The sequence below is a fragment of the Bufo bufo genome, chromosome 6 (assembly GCF_905171765.1).
Source record: "Bufo bufo chromosome 6, aBufBuf1.1, whole genome shotgun sequence".
NCBI classification, from domain to species: domain Eukaryota; kingdom Metazoa; phylum Chordata; class Amphibia; order Anura; family Bufonidae; genus Bufo; species Bufo bufo.
In genome coordinates, this window is record NC_053394.1 from 437,793,748 (window position 1) to 437,810,755 (window position 17,008).

Below are 17,008 nucleotides of genomic sequence, written 5' to 3' on the forward strand. Positions count from 1 at the left end.
CACAAACCATTAAGTTGGACCGTGCCTATAGAGCTCTACGTCCCAAAAACACCTCTACACAAGCCCGTGATGTGATATGTTGCGTGCGCGATTTCCAACTTAAGGAATCTATCATGACAAAAGCTAATTTGCTCCTGTTAAGGGAGATATTAATTATTGTAATTTAGGATAATCTCAATAATTAATATTCATAAATAGGCGTGAGTCGTCTAGTGATGACTCCGCCTATTTATACCTAAAATACAAATACACTGATTACCTTACTCTATACTAAACTACCTGAGGCTATTGCTGCGGTGCCTACTACAACAAAAAGACTACACGCTGTGCTAAAATAAAAGGTATTTATTAACACTACACGTCTCTAGTCTAATTATTGCTTATAACTATATATATCTATATCAATGGAATAGAAATATATATTTATAGCAGCACACAGCAATATAATATAATCACACTGCAACAACACACTAATACGGTCCTAACTGCGCTAACACAGTCCCAAGTCCACCCCGGAATCTAACTACAATTACACATATAATAGCAGCCCACCCAACCTGGCAATATACTGTCCTTACGGGGAATAAAGGGCAAATACAATACAGGACAGCAGGGGAAGGGTTAACTGAGGATTAGCACTGCAAGGATCAGAGCAATGCAGTGCAGGGGTTAATGCTGCAGGAGTACAGCAGCAGGGGTTAATACTGACTGCAGGAGTTCAGCAGCCAGGGTTAGGGGATGGTTGGTGGAGCAGAGGTTAATGCAGATCGTTGGTGGTATAGTGAATGCAGAGGTTAATTCAGGGGTACGTTGGTGGTATAGGGAATGCAGGGGTTCGTTGGTGGTATAGGGAATGCAGGGGTTCGTTGGTGGTATAGGGAATGCAGGGGTTCGTTGGTGGTATAGGGAATGCAGGGGTTCGTTGGTGGTATAGGGAATGCAGGGGTTCGTTGGTGGTATAGGGAATGAAGGGGTTCGTTGGTGGTATAGGGAATGCAGGGGTTCGTTGGTGGTATAGGGAATGCAGGGGTTCGTTGGTGGTATAGGGAATGCAGGGGTTTATGCAGGGGTCGTTGGTGGTATAGGGAGGAAAAGGGGTTAATTATATATCATTGGTGGTATAGTGATACTTAGCCCAATATGCTCGTTGTCCAGGGGTTGATTCCCGCATGTATATGCTCGTCTCTCTAGGGGATGATCCTCTTTTGTACCGGGCTGCTGGCTCGAACTGCCGAGCGTAGCACGGCTGGGGTATTTAAACCCAGCCACGCTCGCTCCCGCTCTTCTGCCCGCTCCATGTGGGTCGGCGCGGTGATGTGACATCACCGCGCCGGCTCGCACATCCTGGAGCGCGCTTCCAGGTGGGGGGGATCCTTTGATCCTCCTGCCTGTCAAGAGGATGCACACCTCTGGTGCTGTAATTACAGCGCCGGAGGTAATCCACACACAGGGGCATGGGAACTCTTTGTTCCCAAGTCCCTGTTAGGCGCACCATCTCCGCTGCTGCCGGAGATGGTGACAAAGGGCAGAGGAGCTTTATTGATCCTCTGTCCTTTAAAGAGGCCGAAACTGGACATAATTGTCCAGTTGTCGGTCTCTCCCCTCCCCCAGCAGGCACATTCCAGAGGGGGGGGGGGGGCAACCATGGGAGCTACTGGCCACAATTTAACTGCACATATATATTTATAGATACTTGGGGCACATCTATAAATATATATATGCATAGATATAAAACTGGGGGATAAATATATATAAAACTGGGGGATAAATATATATATATATATACTCAGATGTTTGGGGCACATCTATAAATATATACAGTTGCAAGAAAAAGTATGTGAACCCTTTGGAATGATATGGATTTCTGCACAAATTGGTCATAAAATGTGATCTGATCTCAAGTCACAACAATAGACAATCCCAGTCTGCTTAAACTAATAACACACCAAGAATTAAATGTTACCATGTTTTTATTGAACACACCATGTAAACATTCACAGTGCAGGTGGAAAAAGTATGTGAACCCCTAGACTAATGACATCTCCAAGAGCTAATTGGAGTGAGGTGTCAGCCAACTGGAGTCCAATCAATGAGATGAGATTGGAGGTGTTGGTTACAGCTCCCCTGCCCTATAAAAACACACACCAGTTCTGGGTTTGCTTTTCACAAGAAGCATTGCCTGATGTGAATGATGCCTCGCACAAAAGAGCTCTCAGAAGACCTACGATTAAGAATTGTTGACTTGCATAAAGCTGGAAAGGGTTATAAAAGTATCTCCAAAAGCCTTGCTCTTCATCAGTCCACGGTAAGACAAATTGTCTGTAAATGGAGAAAGTTCAGCACTGCTGCTACTCTCCCTAGGAGTGGCCGTCCTGTAAAGATGACTGCAAGAGCACAGAGCAGACTGCTCAGTGAGGTGAAGAAGAATCCTAGAGTGTCAGCTAAAGACTTACAGAAGTCTCTGGCATATGCTAACATCCCTGTTAGTGAATCTACGATACATAAAACACTAAACAAGAATGGATTTCATGGGAGGATACCACAGAGGAAGCCACTGCTGTCCAAAAACATTGCTGCACGTTTACAGTTTGCACAAGAGCACCTGGATGTTCCACAGCAGAACTGGCAAAATATTCTGTGGACAGATGAAACCACAGTTTAGTTGTTTGGAAGAAACTCACAACACTATGTGTGGAGAAAAAGAGGCACAGCACACCAACCTCAAAACCTCATCCCAACTGTGAAGTATGGTGGTGGGGGCATCATGGTTTGAGGCTGCTTTGCTGTGTCAGGGCCTGGACGGATTGCTATCATCGAAGGAAAAATGAATTCACAAGTTTATCAAGACATTTTGCAGGGGAACTTAAGGCCATCTGTCCACCAGCTGAAGCTCAACAGAAGATGGGTGTTGCAACAGGACAACGATCCAAAGCATAGAAGTAAATCAACAACAGAATGGCTTAAACAGAAGAAAATACGCCTTCTGGAGTGGCCCAGTCAGAGTCCTGACCTCAACCCGATGCTGTGGCATGACCTCAAGAAAGCGATTCACACCAGACATCCCAAGAATATTGCTGAACTGTAAAGAGGAATGGTCAAGAATTACTCCTGACCATTGTGCACGTCTGATCTGCAACTACAGGAAACGTTTGGTTGAAGTTATTGCTGCCAAAGGAGGTTCAACCAGTTATTAAATCCAAGGGTTCACATACTTTTTCCATCTACACTGTGAATGCTTACATGATGTGTTCAATAAAAACATGGTAACATTTAATTCTTTGTGTGTTATTAGTTTAAGCAGACTGTGATTGTCTATTGTTGTGACTTAGATGAAGATCAGATCACATTTTATGACCAATTTGTGCAGAAATCCATATCATTCCAAAGGGTTCACATACTTTTTCTTGCAACTGTATACACATAAATACATAGATATAAAACTGGGGGACTCAATGGGCAGCAATAATCCCACTTACATTATATATATATATATATATATATATATATATCTATATACACACACTGCTCAAAAAAATAAAGGGAACACAAAAATAACTCATCCTAAATCTGAGTTAATTAAATATTCTTCTGAAATACTTTGTTCTTTACATAGTTGAATGTGCTGACAACAAAATCACACAAAAATTAAAAAATGGAAATCAAATTTTTCAACCCATGGAGGTCTGGATTTGGAGTCACACTCAAAATTAAAGTGGAAAAACACACTACAGGCTTTGATGTAATGTCCTTAAAACAAGTCAAAATGAGGCTCAGTAGTGTGTGTGTGGCCTCCACGTGCCTGTATGACCTCCCTACAATGCCTGTGCATGCTCCTGATGAGGTGGCGGACGGTCTCCTGAGGGATCTCTTCCCAGACCTGGACTAAAGCATCTGCCAACTCCTGGACAGTCTGTGGTGCAACGTGACGTTGGTGGATAGAGCGAGACATGATGTCCCAGATGTGTTCAATTGGATTCAGGTCTGGGGAACGGGCGGGCCAGTCCATAGCATCAATGCCTTCGTCTTGCAGGAACTGCTGACACACTCCAGCCACATGAGGTCTAGAATTGTCTTGCATTAGGAGGAACCCAGGGCCGACCGCACCAGCATATGGTCTCACAAGGGGTCTGAGGATCTCATCTCGGTACCTAATGGCAGTCAGGCTACCTTTGGCGAGCACATGGAGGGCTGTGCGGCCCTCCAAAGAAATGCCACCCCACACCATTACTGACCCAATGCCAGAGAGCGGAAGTGGTTTTCTTACGCATTTTGATAATAGTGGTACGTTTAAGTTTGCTGCCAGAACATTCCCTCGAGTATACTCTGTATCCTCTGGTAGGAAGGTGGCGGGAGTGGCTATTCTTTTAGCTGCTGATTGCCCCCTTCAGGTGGAATCCTGCATTTCTGACCACACGGTAGATATGTCATACTCCAGACTTCTTTTCACGGTACCTTCCTTATTCTGTGTAACCTCTACGCCGCAAACTCTGCGCAAATTCCCTTTCTTAATAAGGTGGTCTTGAAACTATCTCGCTATCTCCTGGCGGCATTGATAGTAGGAGGGGACTTTAATGTCTCTTTCTCTGAAACTCTAGACCGCTTGCTCTTGACAGGAAAAGTGGTATCTCAGGCACAATATAGACTCTCGTGCCTTTTCAGACGTTTGATTCGGAAATTTGCTTTATATGACCTATGGCGCATAAACTATCCCACGTCTAAGACTTATACTTTTTATTCTCATCCCCATAGCACACATTCTCGCATTGATTATTTTTTTGGCAATGTTCCCATCCTTCGGTTATTAACAGAAGCAGATATAGGACCTATCACATGGTCCGACCATGCACCGATCTCCATTTGTCTTAAAACCAATGGAACACATACTAAAGTCTGCCATTGGCGTATGAACGATACTCTTTTCACAAGACCCCTTCCCAGACAGGAACTCCATGACACTCTCTCCGAATACTTCACCATTAACCAACCCTCGGTTTCTTCTACATCCACATTATGGGAAGCACATAAAGCAGTTTTTAGGGGTAACTGTATAGCACTCAGTTCCAAACTGAAGAAAGACCATAAATTACAATGCGCTTCCATTAAGGGTCAGTTGAAGAACCTGGAGAGCCAGAGACGCGCAGCTTGCGGCATTTATTACGGCGCATTGTCATTCTTTGTGCTAAACTGCGAGATTTGGCATTTGCGAAGACTGATAAACTGCTCTTATATTCCCGCCAACGCTTCTATGCATGGGGCAACAAATCACATACTGTCTTGGCTCGTCAGCTGCGCGACTCTACTGTTACTAGGCCGCTTTAAGGCAACCGGATTGTACTACAACGTACGACCCTAATGTTATCACAGGCCTTTTTAAAAAATACTATGAAACCCTCTACTCCCTCCCGTAGCAAATACCCACTGATCCAATAGAACGTCAAAAGCTGTTCTCCTCCTTTTTACGTCATTGTAACCTACCCAAGTTGTCGAAAGATGCCCTAACTTCCCTCAATGCTCAGATCACTGTGGAAGAGATCCAAGAGGTGATAACAAGACTCCCCAATAATAAATCCCCTGGACTGGATGGTCTACCATATCTTTATTATAAGACATTTTCTGCTATCCTCCTCCTGCATATGGTTATGCTATTTAATTCCTTTTTACAGGGCTCACCAATACCTGCTTCGATGTTGCAATCTTACATTACCCTCATCCCAAAGCCTGGCAGAGACCACTTGGAATGTTCCAATTATCGCCCTATAGTCCTCCTCAACTTGGATTTAAAAATATTTACTAAAATTCTTGCGAACCGACTTGGTCCACAAAGACCAAGTGGGCTTTGTGCTAAATAGACAGGGTGGGGACAACACGAGGAGGACTATAGATTTGATTGACATTATTAACAAAACAGGACAACAGGCTTTGTCATTAAGTCTTGATGCAGAGAAGGCCTTTGACCGCTTAAGTTGGCCTTTCATGTTCTCTGCCTTGCGGGGTTTTGGCATCGAGGGTCCTTTTGTAACTGCTCTCCATACACTCTATATTCAGCCTACGGCGGTTATTAAAACGACCCATGCGCACTCTGGAAAGATACATATTTATAACGGCACAAGACAGGGGTGTCCACTTCCTCCCCTCCTTTTTATACTCTGTATTGAACCCCTAGTTGCAGCTATCCGATCGTGCCCGGATATCCAGAGAGTGACAGTTAACCAAGTAGACTTTAAATTGTCACTTTTCACGGATCCTCTTCCCATTGACAAATAAGTCACCCTGCCGAACTTATTTAAATTGCTGGAGATCTATGGCAAACTATCGGGTTACAAAGTTAATACAACAAAAACAGTCCCACCAGATAAGTCAACTAACCTACGAGATAACTTCTGTTTTAAGTGGAAGGACACGACTTATATTTGGGAGTGCACTTAACTAAGTCCTCTGCTTCACTGTATACCCACAGCCTCCCGCCCCTCTTTTTAGAGCTTAAAACCCTCATGAATAAATGGATGCCCTTGCCTCTCTCTATATTTGGCCGTATAGCAGTAATAAAAATGTCCATACTGCCTAAGCTATTATACATACTGGAAACTCTTCTAGTCCCTATACCAGGGAAAGATCTGAGAGCGCTTCAATCCTCAATCCTTAGGTTCATCTGGAATGACAAGAGACATAGGATATCGTGTAACGTCCTCACGACCCTTAAAACGCAAGGAGGGCTTGGGGAACCTGATGTTACTAGATACTATTGGGCGACGCATTTAAGGCGTATTCCTGCCTGGACAAACCTCTTTGCCTATTCCAGATGGATGGAGATAGAAAAACTATGGATTACACCAGTACACCCAAATGTGTTACTATGGTATCAACTACCAACTAATCAAATACCGCAATTGCAGACGAAGATTCCCCTTAGTCTCTAATAGGTCTTCCATGATACCCTTTATATTTAATCCATTGTTCCCATCAGGTATGCATGCCTCCTTTTTCAAGCTTTGGTTCTCCAATAAGCTGTTCCGGTTTGTAGACATCGTAGACTATAGAACTTTTAGGACCATACGTTTTGACACCCTTGAAGCCACATACAATCTGTCAGAGCCCTCCAGATACCAGCATCTGCAAATACAGCACTATTCAATGCTAATCAGGTATCTACGCCGACGATGTTCAAAAGATTATGTCAACTCTCGGACTCAACTAAGAGGCTTTTACATTATTGAGATTTACATTATTCTTTCTTCTCCAGTCCCCTCCACAGTACCTAGACACCCATACACGTCCAAGTGGGAGAGGTGGATAGGGAGAGATATCTCTTCAGAAGAATAGAAGCTAATATGGAAAAGGACAGCGCTGACTTCTACTTGTGCCACACACAAGGAGAACTCCTAAAAATCCTCCTCAACTGCTAAGACATTTAAACCCTACCTTAACAGACAGATGTTGGAGGTGTAGGTCGGGGTTGGGATTTCTCATGTTTTTTGGGAGTGCTCCCTCATATTGCCGTTTTGGAAAGAAACGCAGAGACTTCTCTTACAGCCGACTGATATTAACTTTCCCTTAGATCCTTACCTCTATTTGTTGAATATGCCTCATATCTGCTGGTTGTTTTCACCACATTCAGTGGGTTGATGCTAGTCATATACTAGACCTGGATTTGTTAAAGCTGTTTTTGATCTACAATAGATTTATTGCATGTTCACTTGATCCCGTATCTATACTAATTTGGAGATCATCTGTGTTTGGGTGATTTACTGCTTTCTCTCATAGTACATATGTCTATTATTTTTGGATACTGTACAGAAATGGTATTACTCTTGTATAAACAGACAATTATATAAAAAAAAGAAATGCAGCAAAGGCCGCATATGTATTATCTTGCCCAAAATGGGTGTTTTTTTAATACCAGAATATAACAGCAATATTTAACGCTTGTATTGGACTGCCAGAAATGCAGCAAAGGCCGCAAATTTATCTTGCCCAAAATAGGTGTTTTTTTAAACCCAGAATATAAATTGCAGTATTTAAAGCTTGTATTTCACTGTGGCAAATGCAGCAAAGACCCCAGATGTAGGGTCTTGCAAAAAATGGGTGTTTTTTTTTAAACCCAGAATATAACTGCAGTATTTAACCACAACAGGACCGCCGTACGCAGGATTGCGTCCTGGCGGCGGCCCTGTTATTCCTCCTGGACGCGCCGGCGCGTCCTTTCGCGAGAGGCGAGATTTCCTGTGAACGCGCGCACACAGGCGCGCACGTTCTCAGGAACCGAAGGTAAACGAGTGGATCTGCAGCCTGCCAGCGGCGATCGTTCGCTGGCAGGCTGTAGATGCGATTTTTTTAACCCCTGAAGGGTATATTAGACGCTGTTTTGATAACAGCGTCTAATATACCTGCTACCTGGTCCTCTGGTGGTCCCTTTTGCTTGGATCGACCACCAGAGGACACAGGCAGCTCTGTAATAAGTAGCACCAAGCACCACTATACTACACCCCCCCTGTCACTTATTAACCCCTTATTAACCCCTGATCACCCCATATAGACTCCCTGATCACCCCCCTGTCACTGATCACCCCCCTGTAAGGCTCCATTCAGACGTCTGTATGTGTTTTGCGGATCCACGGATCCGCAAAACACGGACACTGGCAATGTGCTTTCCGCATTTTGCGGATCCGCACATTGCCAGAACTATATAGAAAATGCCTTTTCTTGTCCGCAATTGCGGACAAGAATAGGACATGTTCTATAAGCTCTACAAAAAACGCAGTGTTCGCCCGATCAGGCCTGATCTTGTGCGCACACTTGCGTTCAGTCCGCCCCACCGCAGTGTTTTTGTTTTTTTGTTTTTTCTTACAAAGTCTCATATTCCACTAACTTGTGACAAAAAATAAAATCTCACATGAACTCACCATACCCCTCACAGAATCCAAATGCGTAAAATTTTTTAGACATTTATATTCCAGACTTCTTCTCACGCTTTAGGGCCCCTAAAATGCCAGGGCAGTATAAATACCCCACATGTGACCCTATTTCGAAAAGAAGACACCCCAAGGTATTCCGTGAGGGGTATGGCGAGTTCATGTAAAATTTTATTTTTTGTCACAAGTTAGTGGAATGAGACTTTGTAAGAGAAAAAAAAAATATATATATATCATTTTCCGCTAACTTGTGCCAAAAAAAAAATATTCTAGGAACTCGCCATTCCCCTCACGGAATACCTTGGGGTGTCTTCTTTCCAAAATGGGGTCACTTGTGGGGTATTTATACTGCCCTGGCATTCTAGGGGCCCTAAAGCGTGAGAAGAAGTCTGGGATCCAAATGTCTAAAAATGCCCTGTGAAATCGTAAAGATTCTCATTGGAATTTGGGCCCCTTTGCGCACCTAGGCTGCAAAAAAGTGTCACACATGTGGTATCGCCGTACTCAGGAGAAGTAGGGCAATGTGTTTTGGGGTGCATTTTTACATATACCCATGCTGGGTGAGAGAAATATCTCTGTAAATTGACAACTTTGTATACATTTTTTTTAAAAGTTGTCATTTACAGAGATATTTCTATCACCCAGCATGGGTATATGTAAAAATACACCCCAAAACACATTCCCCAACTTCTCCTGAGTACGGCGATACCACATGTGTGACACTTTTTTTCAGCCTAGGTGCGTAAAGGGGCCGAAAGTCCAACGAGTACCTTTAGGATTCTCAGGGTTGCTCACAATTTAGCCCCGCCCAAAATTCCAGGGCAGTACAAACACCCCACAAATGACCCCATTTCAGAAAGAAGACACCCCAAGGTATTCACTGAGGGGCATATTGAGTCCATGAAAGATTGAACTTTTTGTCACAAGTTAGCGGAAAGGGAGACTTTGTGAGAAAAAACTAAAAAAAATCAATTTACGCTAACTTGTGCCAAAAAAAAAAAACTTCTATGAACTCGCCATGCCCCTCACGGAATACCTTGGGGTGTCTTCTTTCCAAAATGGGGTCACATGTGGGGTATTTATACTGCCCTGGCATTTTAGGGGCCCCAAAGCGTGAGAAGAAGTTTGGAATCCAAATCCAATTTTATTTTTTGTCACAAGTTAGTGGAATATGAGACTTTGTAAGGGAAAAAAAAGTAATAAGGAAATTCACATTTTTGTACCATAGTTTGTAAACGCTATAACTTTTACCCAAACCATTTTTTTTTTACCTAAAATTTTATATAGAAATGTAGTTTTTTTTTAAAAAAATTTACAACTGAAAGTGAAAATTTCGGTAAATTTCGATTAATAACAAAAAATTTAAAAATGTCAGCAGCAGTGAAATACCACCAAATGAAAGCTCTATTAGTGAGAAGAAAAGGAGGTAAAATTCATTTGGGTGGTAAGTTGTATGACCGAGCAATAAACGGTGAAAGTAGTGTAGGTCAGAAGTGTAAAAAGTGGTCTGGTCATTAAGGGGGTTTAAGCACTGGGGGCTGAGGGGGTTAAACCTTGTATTTGACTGTCACAAATGCACAGATGCAGTGCTGGTGCACTGAACTTGCATAAAATGGCCGCCGCCGCCCACCTAACTAACAGACGGATAAAAGTTATTTTTCTGGGTCACTGGGCTCAGGGCAGGGTAAAAAAATGGTGCGCTGCACCCACACAACAAAATCTATGTAGATTGCTCAGTTACCAAGCACTTGTGATAACAGATTCTGTCCTATTCTCTCCCTCACAGCAGCAGCATCCTCTCCCTACACTAGTAACAGCAGAGTGACGTGCAGCGCTACATGACTCCAGCTTATATAGAGCCTGGGTCACATGCTGCACTGGCCAATCACAGCCATGCCATTAGTAGGCATGGCTGTGATGGCTTCTAAGGGCACAAGAGTTAAACACTTGTTGATTGGCTGCTCTGCAGCCTTTCAAAAAGCGGCAATAACTCGCCGAACACCGAACTCAAACCTGAACTTTTACTGAAAAGTTCGGGTCCGGGTTCCAAAAATCCTAAAGTTCGGGTTTGCTCAACCCTAGAGGTCACACATCAGACCGCCATCATAAAGCGTGAGGATAGCGTGAGGGTCAGACACAAGATGTACACGGACCAGAACCGTTAGAGCGTCAGGAAAGGCCGCTAATTTTACCCCACAAATCATTTTTTTCCACGTTTTCCAATACAAGACTGATAAATGGTGGCATTAAAAATGCATCTTATCCCACAAAAAAATATTTACTCATATCGCTACATGAATCGAAAAATAAAAAAAGTTATGGCTATTGGAACATGGGGAGGAAAAACAAAAATGCAAAAAAAAAACAAAAATGCAAAAATGGAAAGAGGCCTGGTCTTTAAGGGGTTAAGGAGGCCGCCATCTTATATGAGTGTTTTGTTAAAAAAAAATACCCCAATGCTTTAGTTAAAGGGGTTGTCAGAGTTATGAAAAAAAAATATATAGCACTGAAAATCTGATGGGCAGCAATATATAACTAAGCTAAGCAAGTTTTATGCAAATAAATATCTATATTTCCTCATTTCCCAGGTTCTTTTCTGGCCCTTTGTTTACATGCAATAAAAATAATCTCTGCCCCTCCCCCTACACTGCTAAGGGAGTGGATACAAGAGCTGCCCTGAGTCCTGGGGGAATCAGCAGCATCTTGTATGTGTAGAACTACAAGTCCCAGCTGTATAATGACACTGCTAAGGGAGTGGATACAAGAGCTGCCCTGAGTGCTGGGGGAATCAGCAGCATCTTGTATGTGTAGAACTACAAGTCCCAGCTGCATAATGACACTGCTAAGGGAGTGGCTACAAGAGCACTGCTAATACACACAGAATCTTCCCCCTACCTTCTTGTGCAATGCTCTCTCTAGTCTGTCAGCTCCAGTGCCCAGCATTGTCTCCTCACTGCCTGCAGCTACCCAGCCTGTGCAGCTGAAGGGGTTAAGAATCCTAGGAGAGAGCAGACAGCCCGGCAGTAAACGAACTTCATCAGAGCAGGGAGAGAAGCTGACATCACAGGTCATGTGACCCTCAGTCAAATCTGATAAACCAGGCACTGCAGATAAAGTGAGTTAATTGTAAAGTTGTTATATTTGCCTAGTTAGGAACATAGAAAGAACAATAAAATAACTCGGACAACCCCTTTAAAGTCGCCGACCAGATTGATCCCTGCCCCTGCCGCCGGGAAACTGTGTAATAAACCTAAAGAATCTGCCAGGGATTGGCGCTCCCCGCCTTCCCAGAGCCAAAACTTTCACATAGTTGTGTGAGGGCTTATTTTTTGCAGGACAAGTTGTTCTTTCTAATGCCACCATTTAATATTGCATAGAAATAAGAGGGAAGTGGGAAAAAATCTAAATGTTGTGGAATGAAAAATTTTGCCACAGTTTTATGGTTTTTTTTTTACGTCGTTCACTAAACGGTAAAACTGACGGGTGCTCTTCATTCTCCAGGTTGGTACGAATCCGGCAATACCACATATCTATAGTTGTTCTTGCATTTTGATACTGAAAAAACGTAAAAAAAATATTTTTTGGGTGTAGTATTCTGACCCCTATAACTTGGGGAATTGGCCATTTTGACCTTTTTTTTCATTTTGCTTTTTTCCATAAGGGATAAATACTTTTATATTTTTTATAGTACATGCATTTTCACACATAGCGATACCCATGATGTGTATTTTTTTATTTTTTATTCTCATTTTGGGGAAAGGGGGGGGTGATTAGAATTTTTATATTTTTTTAATTTTTAAAAACTTTATTTTTTTCTTACTTTTTTTATGGTTGCCATAAGGACCAATAACAAGTCATCGTTAGATTGCTATTTGGAATCTATGATGATGTTGGAGCCCTGTGCAGCCGCCTCCTGTGCTTCTCTATGGCGGGCGCTTACGCTCCGACTCCTCAGAACGCCGCACCGGAGAGCAGGAGTATTACTGAAAGTGCGTGCTTCCAGTAATACAGGCGTATTGACCACGACATCGGAGAGGTTAAATGTCCACGATCGGCATTACCGCCGGTGGCATCTTTAAAGACCAGACATGTGACACACTATTATGTCACATCAGGAAAGGGTTAATAGAGCATCAAATCAGATCAGAAATATCCTCAATAAATAATCAGCGTCACATCGGCTGCACAGATCACCTGTCCATGTTATCTGCGGTACATTGGCCGCACCGCTCACCTTTCTCGTTCGCCCTCAGCAGAGATTCATCACATTTACAATTGGTGATTCTTGATGCAGGTAAATAACCGTTTTTCCTGTCAGGTGAACAGGGAGACAGAACGGATCTTCCGTATGCACACCCTGGTGCACGAGGGGTTAAATAAAGCTATTTAAAGGGGGCAACATTGATGATTTTTTCTGATGATCCGTTTCTGGTATTTGCACCTCCTGGAATTGTGTAGAAATTGCCTCCATGTCTTGTAGGAGACAGCGCTCCCCCGAAACACGTCATATTTCCGTCTTTTCCTAAACCTTTTAGCTGGTTTCCTGCGCTCCAGGGCCTTTTTTTTTTTTTCTTATCAGGGATCAGTGTGGTTGGCCCCGTTATGGGGGATCAGAGCGGTTGGTCCCGTTATGGGGGATCAGAGCGGTTGGCCCCGTTATGGGGGATCAGAGCGGTTGGCCCCGTTATGGGGGATCAGAGCGGTTGGTCCCGTTATGGGGGATCAGAGCAGTTGGTCCCGTTATGGGGGATCAGAGCGGTTGGCCCCGTTATGGGGGATCAGAGCGGTTGGCCCCGTTATGGGGGATCAGAGCGGTTGGCCCTGTTATGTAGAGTGACCGCGCGGAGAAACATGCAGTTTGAGCCGCCTGTTTTGTACTGATTTATTACTGTACACAGGACAAGTGACTCCAGATCCAGGACCCCAACCGCCTGCAGCCCCCCCCCATCTACACTGTAGTCCTCTGCAGCCCGCCCTCTCTACACTGCAGTCCTCTGCAGCCCCCTCTCTACACCGCAGTCCTCTGCAGCCCCCCCTCTCTACACCGCCTCACTACACCGTAGTCCTCTGCAGCCCCCCTCTCTACACCGCCTCACTACACCGCAGTCTTCTGCAGCCCCCCCTCTACAATGCAGTCCTCTGCAGCCCCCCTCTCTACACCGTAGTCCTCTGCAGCCCCCCTCTACAACCGCAGTCCTCTGCAGCCCCCACTCTCTACACCGCAGTCCTCTGCAGCCCCCCTCTACAACGCAGTCCTCTGCAGCCCCCTCCTCTACACTGCCTCACTACACCGTAGTCCTCTGCAGCCCCCCTCTCTACACCGCCTCACTACACCGCAGTCTTCTGCAGCCCCCCCTCTACAATGCAGTCCTCTGCAGCCCCCCTCTCTACACCGCAGTCCTCTGCAGCCCCCCCTCTACAATGCAGTCCTCTGCAGCCCCCCTCTACAACCGCAGTCCTCTTCAGCCCCCACTCTCTACACCGCAGTCCTCTGCAGCCCCCCTCTACAACGCAGTCCTCTGCAGCCCCCCCTCTCTACACTGCAGTCCTCTGCAGACCCCCTCTACACCGCAGTCCTCTGCAGGCCCCCCTCTCTACACCGCAGTCCTCTGCAGCCCCCCTCTCTACACCTCAGTCCTCTGCAGCCCCCCTCTCTACACCTCAGTCCTCTTCAGACCCCCCTCTACACCGCAGTCCTCTTCAGCCCCCCTTTCTACACCGCAGTCCTCTGCAGACCACCCTCTCTACACCGCAGTCCTCTGCAGCCCCTCCATCTACACCTCAGTCCTCTGCAGCTCCCCTCTCTACACCGCAGTCCTCTGCAGCCCCCTCTCTACACCGCACTCTGCACTCCCCTCTACACGGCAGTCCTCTGCAGCCCCCCCTCTACACTGCAGTCCTCTGCAGCCACACCCTCCTCTACACTGCAGTCCTCTGCAGCCCCCCTCTCTACACCTCAGTCCTCTGCAGCCCCCCTCTACACCGCAGTCCTCTGCAGCCCCCCTCTCTACACCTCAGTCCTCTGCAGCCCCCCCTCTACACCGCACTCCTCTGCAGCCCCCCCTCTACACCTCAGTCCTCTGCAGCCCCCCCTCTACACCGCACTCCTCTGCAGCCCCCCTCTCTACACCTCAGTCCTCTGCAGCCCCCCTCTACACCGCAGTCCTCTGCAGCCCCCCTCCTCTTCACTGCAGTCCTCTGCAGCCCCCCTCCTCTTCACCGCAGTCCTCTGCAGCCACACCCTCCTCTACACTGCAGTCCTCTGCAGCCCCCCTCCTCTACACCGGAGTCCTTAGCAGCCCCCCCCCCATACACCACAGTCCTCTGCTGCAGTCCTGCCCCTTCACATCTTCAGAGTTGACACCCCCGCCATGAAATCTGCACCCTATGTGCCTGGTGTGCAGGTGGAGCAGACCTCTGTGTAACTCTCTCCAGTAATCCAGAATACTAGGCATCTGATGTTCCAGCTGTGTCCAGCCCTGAGGAATGACAAGCACACGTTACGGCAGGAGGCAGAGCCTACACTACATACTCCCCCACCTGCACCGCTCAAGCAGACACCCACCTGCGAGCCTCTGTGAGGTCATGGGGACTGGAGTGTCGTAGACGTTCAAATCGGTCATCAACATGTGCTGCGACTCCACACCTACCACATAAAAAGACTGTTACTCTAGTCACATCCAATGCTGCGCTCACTATTCTACATCATGTCCTATCCTCCAGTCACACCCAGATCTGACTTTCTACACAAGGAATCTCTTCAGGGGGTGCAATCGTTTTCTGATAGGGGCCTCTACAGGATTTGGGGGTGTTTTGCCATCACCAGGTGTTGGAGCCTCCATCACAGAGAGCACTGCACAGGATTCTGGGAGCAGGATACTGGAGCCGCCGTCTTCTCCCAGCATTGGGGAACCGCAGAGGTTAAGCTGCTCCATCGGCATGTAGTCCCACCCCCTAGCAGCATCTGCAGACACAGAAAGAGGTGAGGACGCAGGAGCCTCAGGGGGCACAGAATAGCAGGAAAAGGGGGTCACAGGAGCAGCAGATAGCAGCAAGAGGAGGTGCAGGAGCAGCGGGAGGAGGTGCTGCAGGAGAAGGTGAAGGAGGAGCGGCGGCAGGAGAAGGTGCAGGAGCAGGTGCGGCAGGAGAAGGTGCAGGAGGAGCGACGACAACAGGAGGTGCAGGAGGAGCGGCGGCGGCGGCAGGAAGAAGTGCAGGAGGAGCGGTGGCAGGAGAAGGTGCAGGAGGAGCAGAGGCAGGAAAAGGGGCAGGAGGAGGTGCAGGAGGAGCAGAGGCAGTAAAAGGTGCAGGAGGAGCAGCGGCAGGAGGAGGTGCAGGAAGAGCTGCAGCAGGAGAAAGTGCAGGAGGAGCGGAGGAGGTGCAGAAGGAGGTGCAGGAGGAGCAGCGGCAGGAGGAGGTGGAGGAGGAGCGGCGGCTGGAGAAGATGCAGGAGGAGGGGCGGCAGGAGGAGGTGCAGGAGGAGCGGCGGCAGGAGAAGGTGCAGGAGCAGGTGCGGCAGGAGAAGGTGCAGGAGGAGCGACGACAACAGGAGGTGCAGGAGGAGCGGCGGCGGCAGGAAGAAGTGCAGGAGGAGCAGAGGCAGGAAAAGGGGCAGGAGGAGGTGCAGGAGGAGCAGAGGCAGTAAAAGGTGCAGGAGGAGCAGCGGCAGGAGGAGGTGCAGGAAGAGCTGCAGCAGGAGAAAGTGCAGGAGGAGCGGAGGAGGTGCAGAAGGAGGTGCAGGAGGAGCAGCGGCAGGAGGAGGTGGAGGAGGAGCGGCGGCTGGAGAAGATGCAGGAGGAGGGGCGGCAGGAGGAGGTGCAGGAGGAGCGGCGGCAGGAGAAGGTGCAGGAGCAGGTGCGGCAGGAGAAGGTGCAGGAGGAGCGACGACAACAGGAGGTGCAGGAGGAGCGGCGGCGGCAGGAAGAAGTGCAGGAGGAGCAGAGGCAGGAAAAGGGGCAGGAGGAGGTGCAGGAGGAGCAGAGGCAGTAAAAGGTGCAGGAGGAGCAGCGGCAGGAGGAGGTGCAGGAAGAGCTGCAGCAGGAGAAAGTGCAGGAGGAGCGGAGGAGGTGCAGAAGGAGGTGCAGGAGGAGCAGCGGCAG

General features: G+C 46.9%; 1 protein-coding gene across 2 annotated transcripts in view; it reads right to left on the bottom strand.

Moving 5' to 3' along the window:
• Positions 1–15,119: 15,119 nt before the first annotated feature.
• Positions 15,120–17,008, bottom strand: part of LOC121005057 — a 50,272-nt gene continuing 48,383 nt past the window's right edge. Inside the window, exons 9-11 of one of the 2 annotated variants that reach the window (XM_040437575.1) lie at positions 15,733–15,873; positions 15,475–15,555; positions 15,120–15,388 (exon numbers count right to left, since the gene is read on the bottom strand). In XM_040437575.1, coding sequence (XP_040293509.1) covers positions 15,357–15,388; positions 15,475–15,555; positions 15,733–15,873 — 254 coding nt within the window. In that variant the 3' untranslated portion in view covers positions 15,120–15,356. The remainder of the gene's footprint in view (positions 15,389–15,474; positions 15,556–15,732; positions 15,874–17,008) is intronic. The other variant, XM_040437576.1, reaches the window with a different exon arrangement.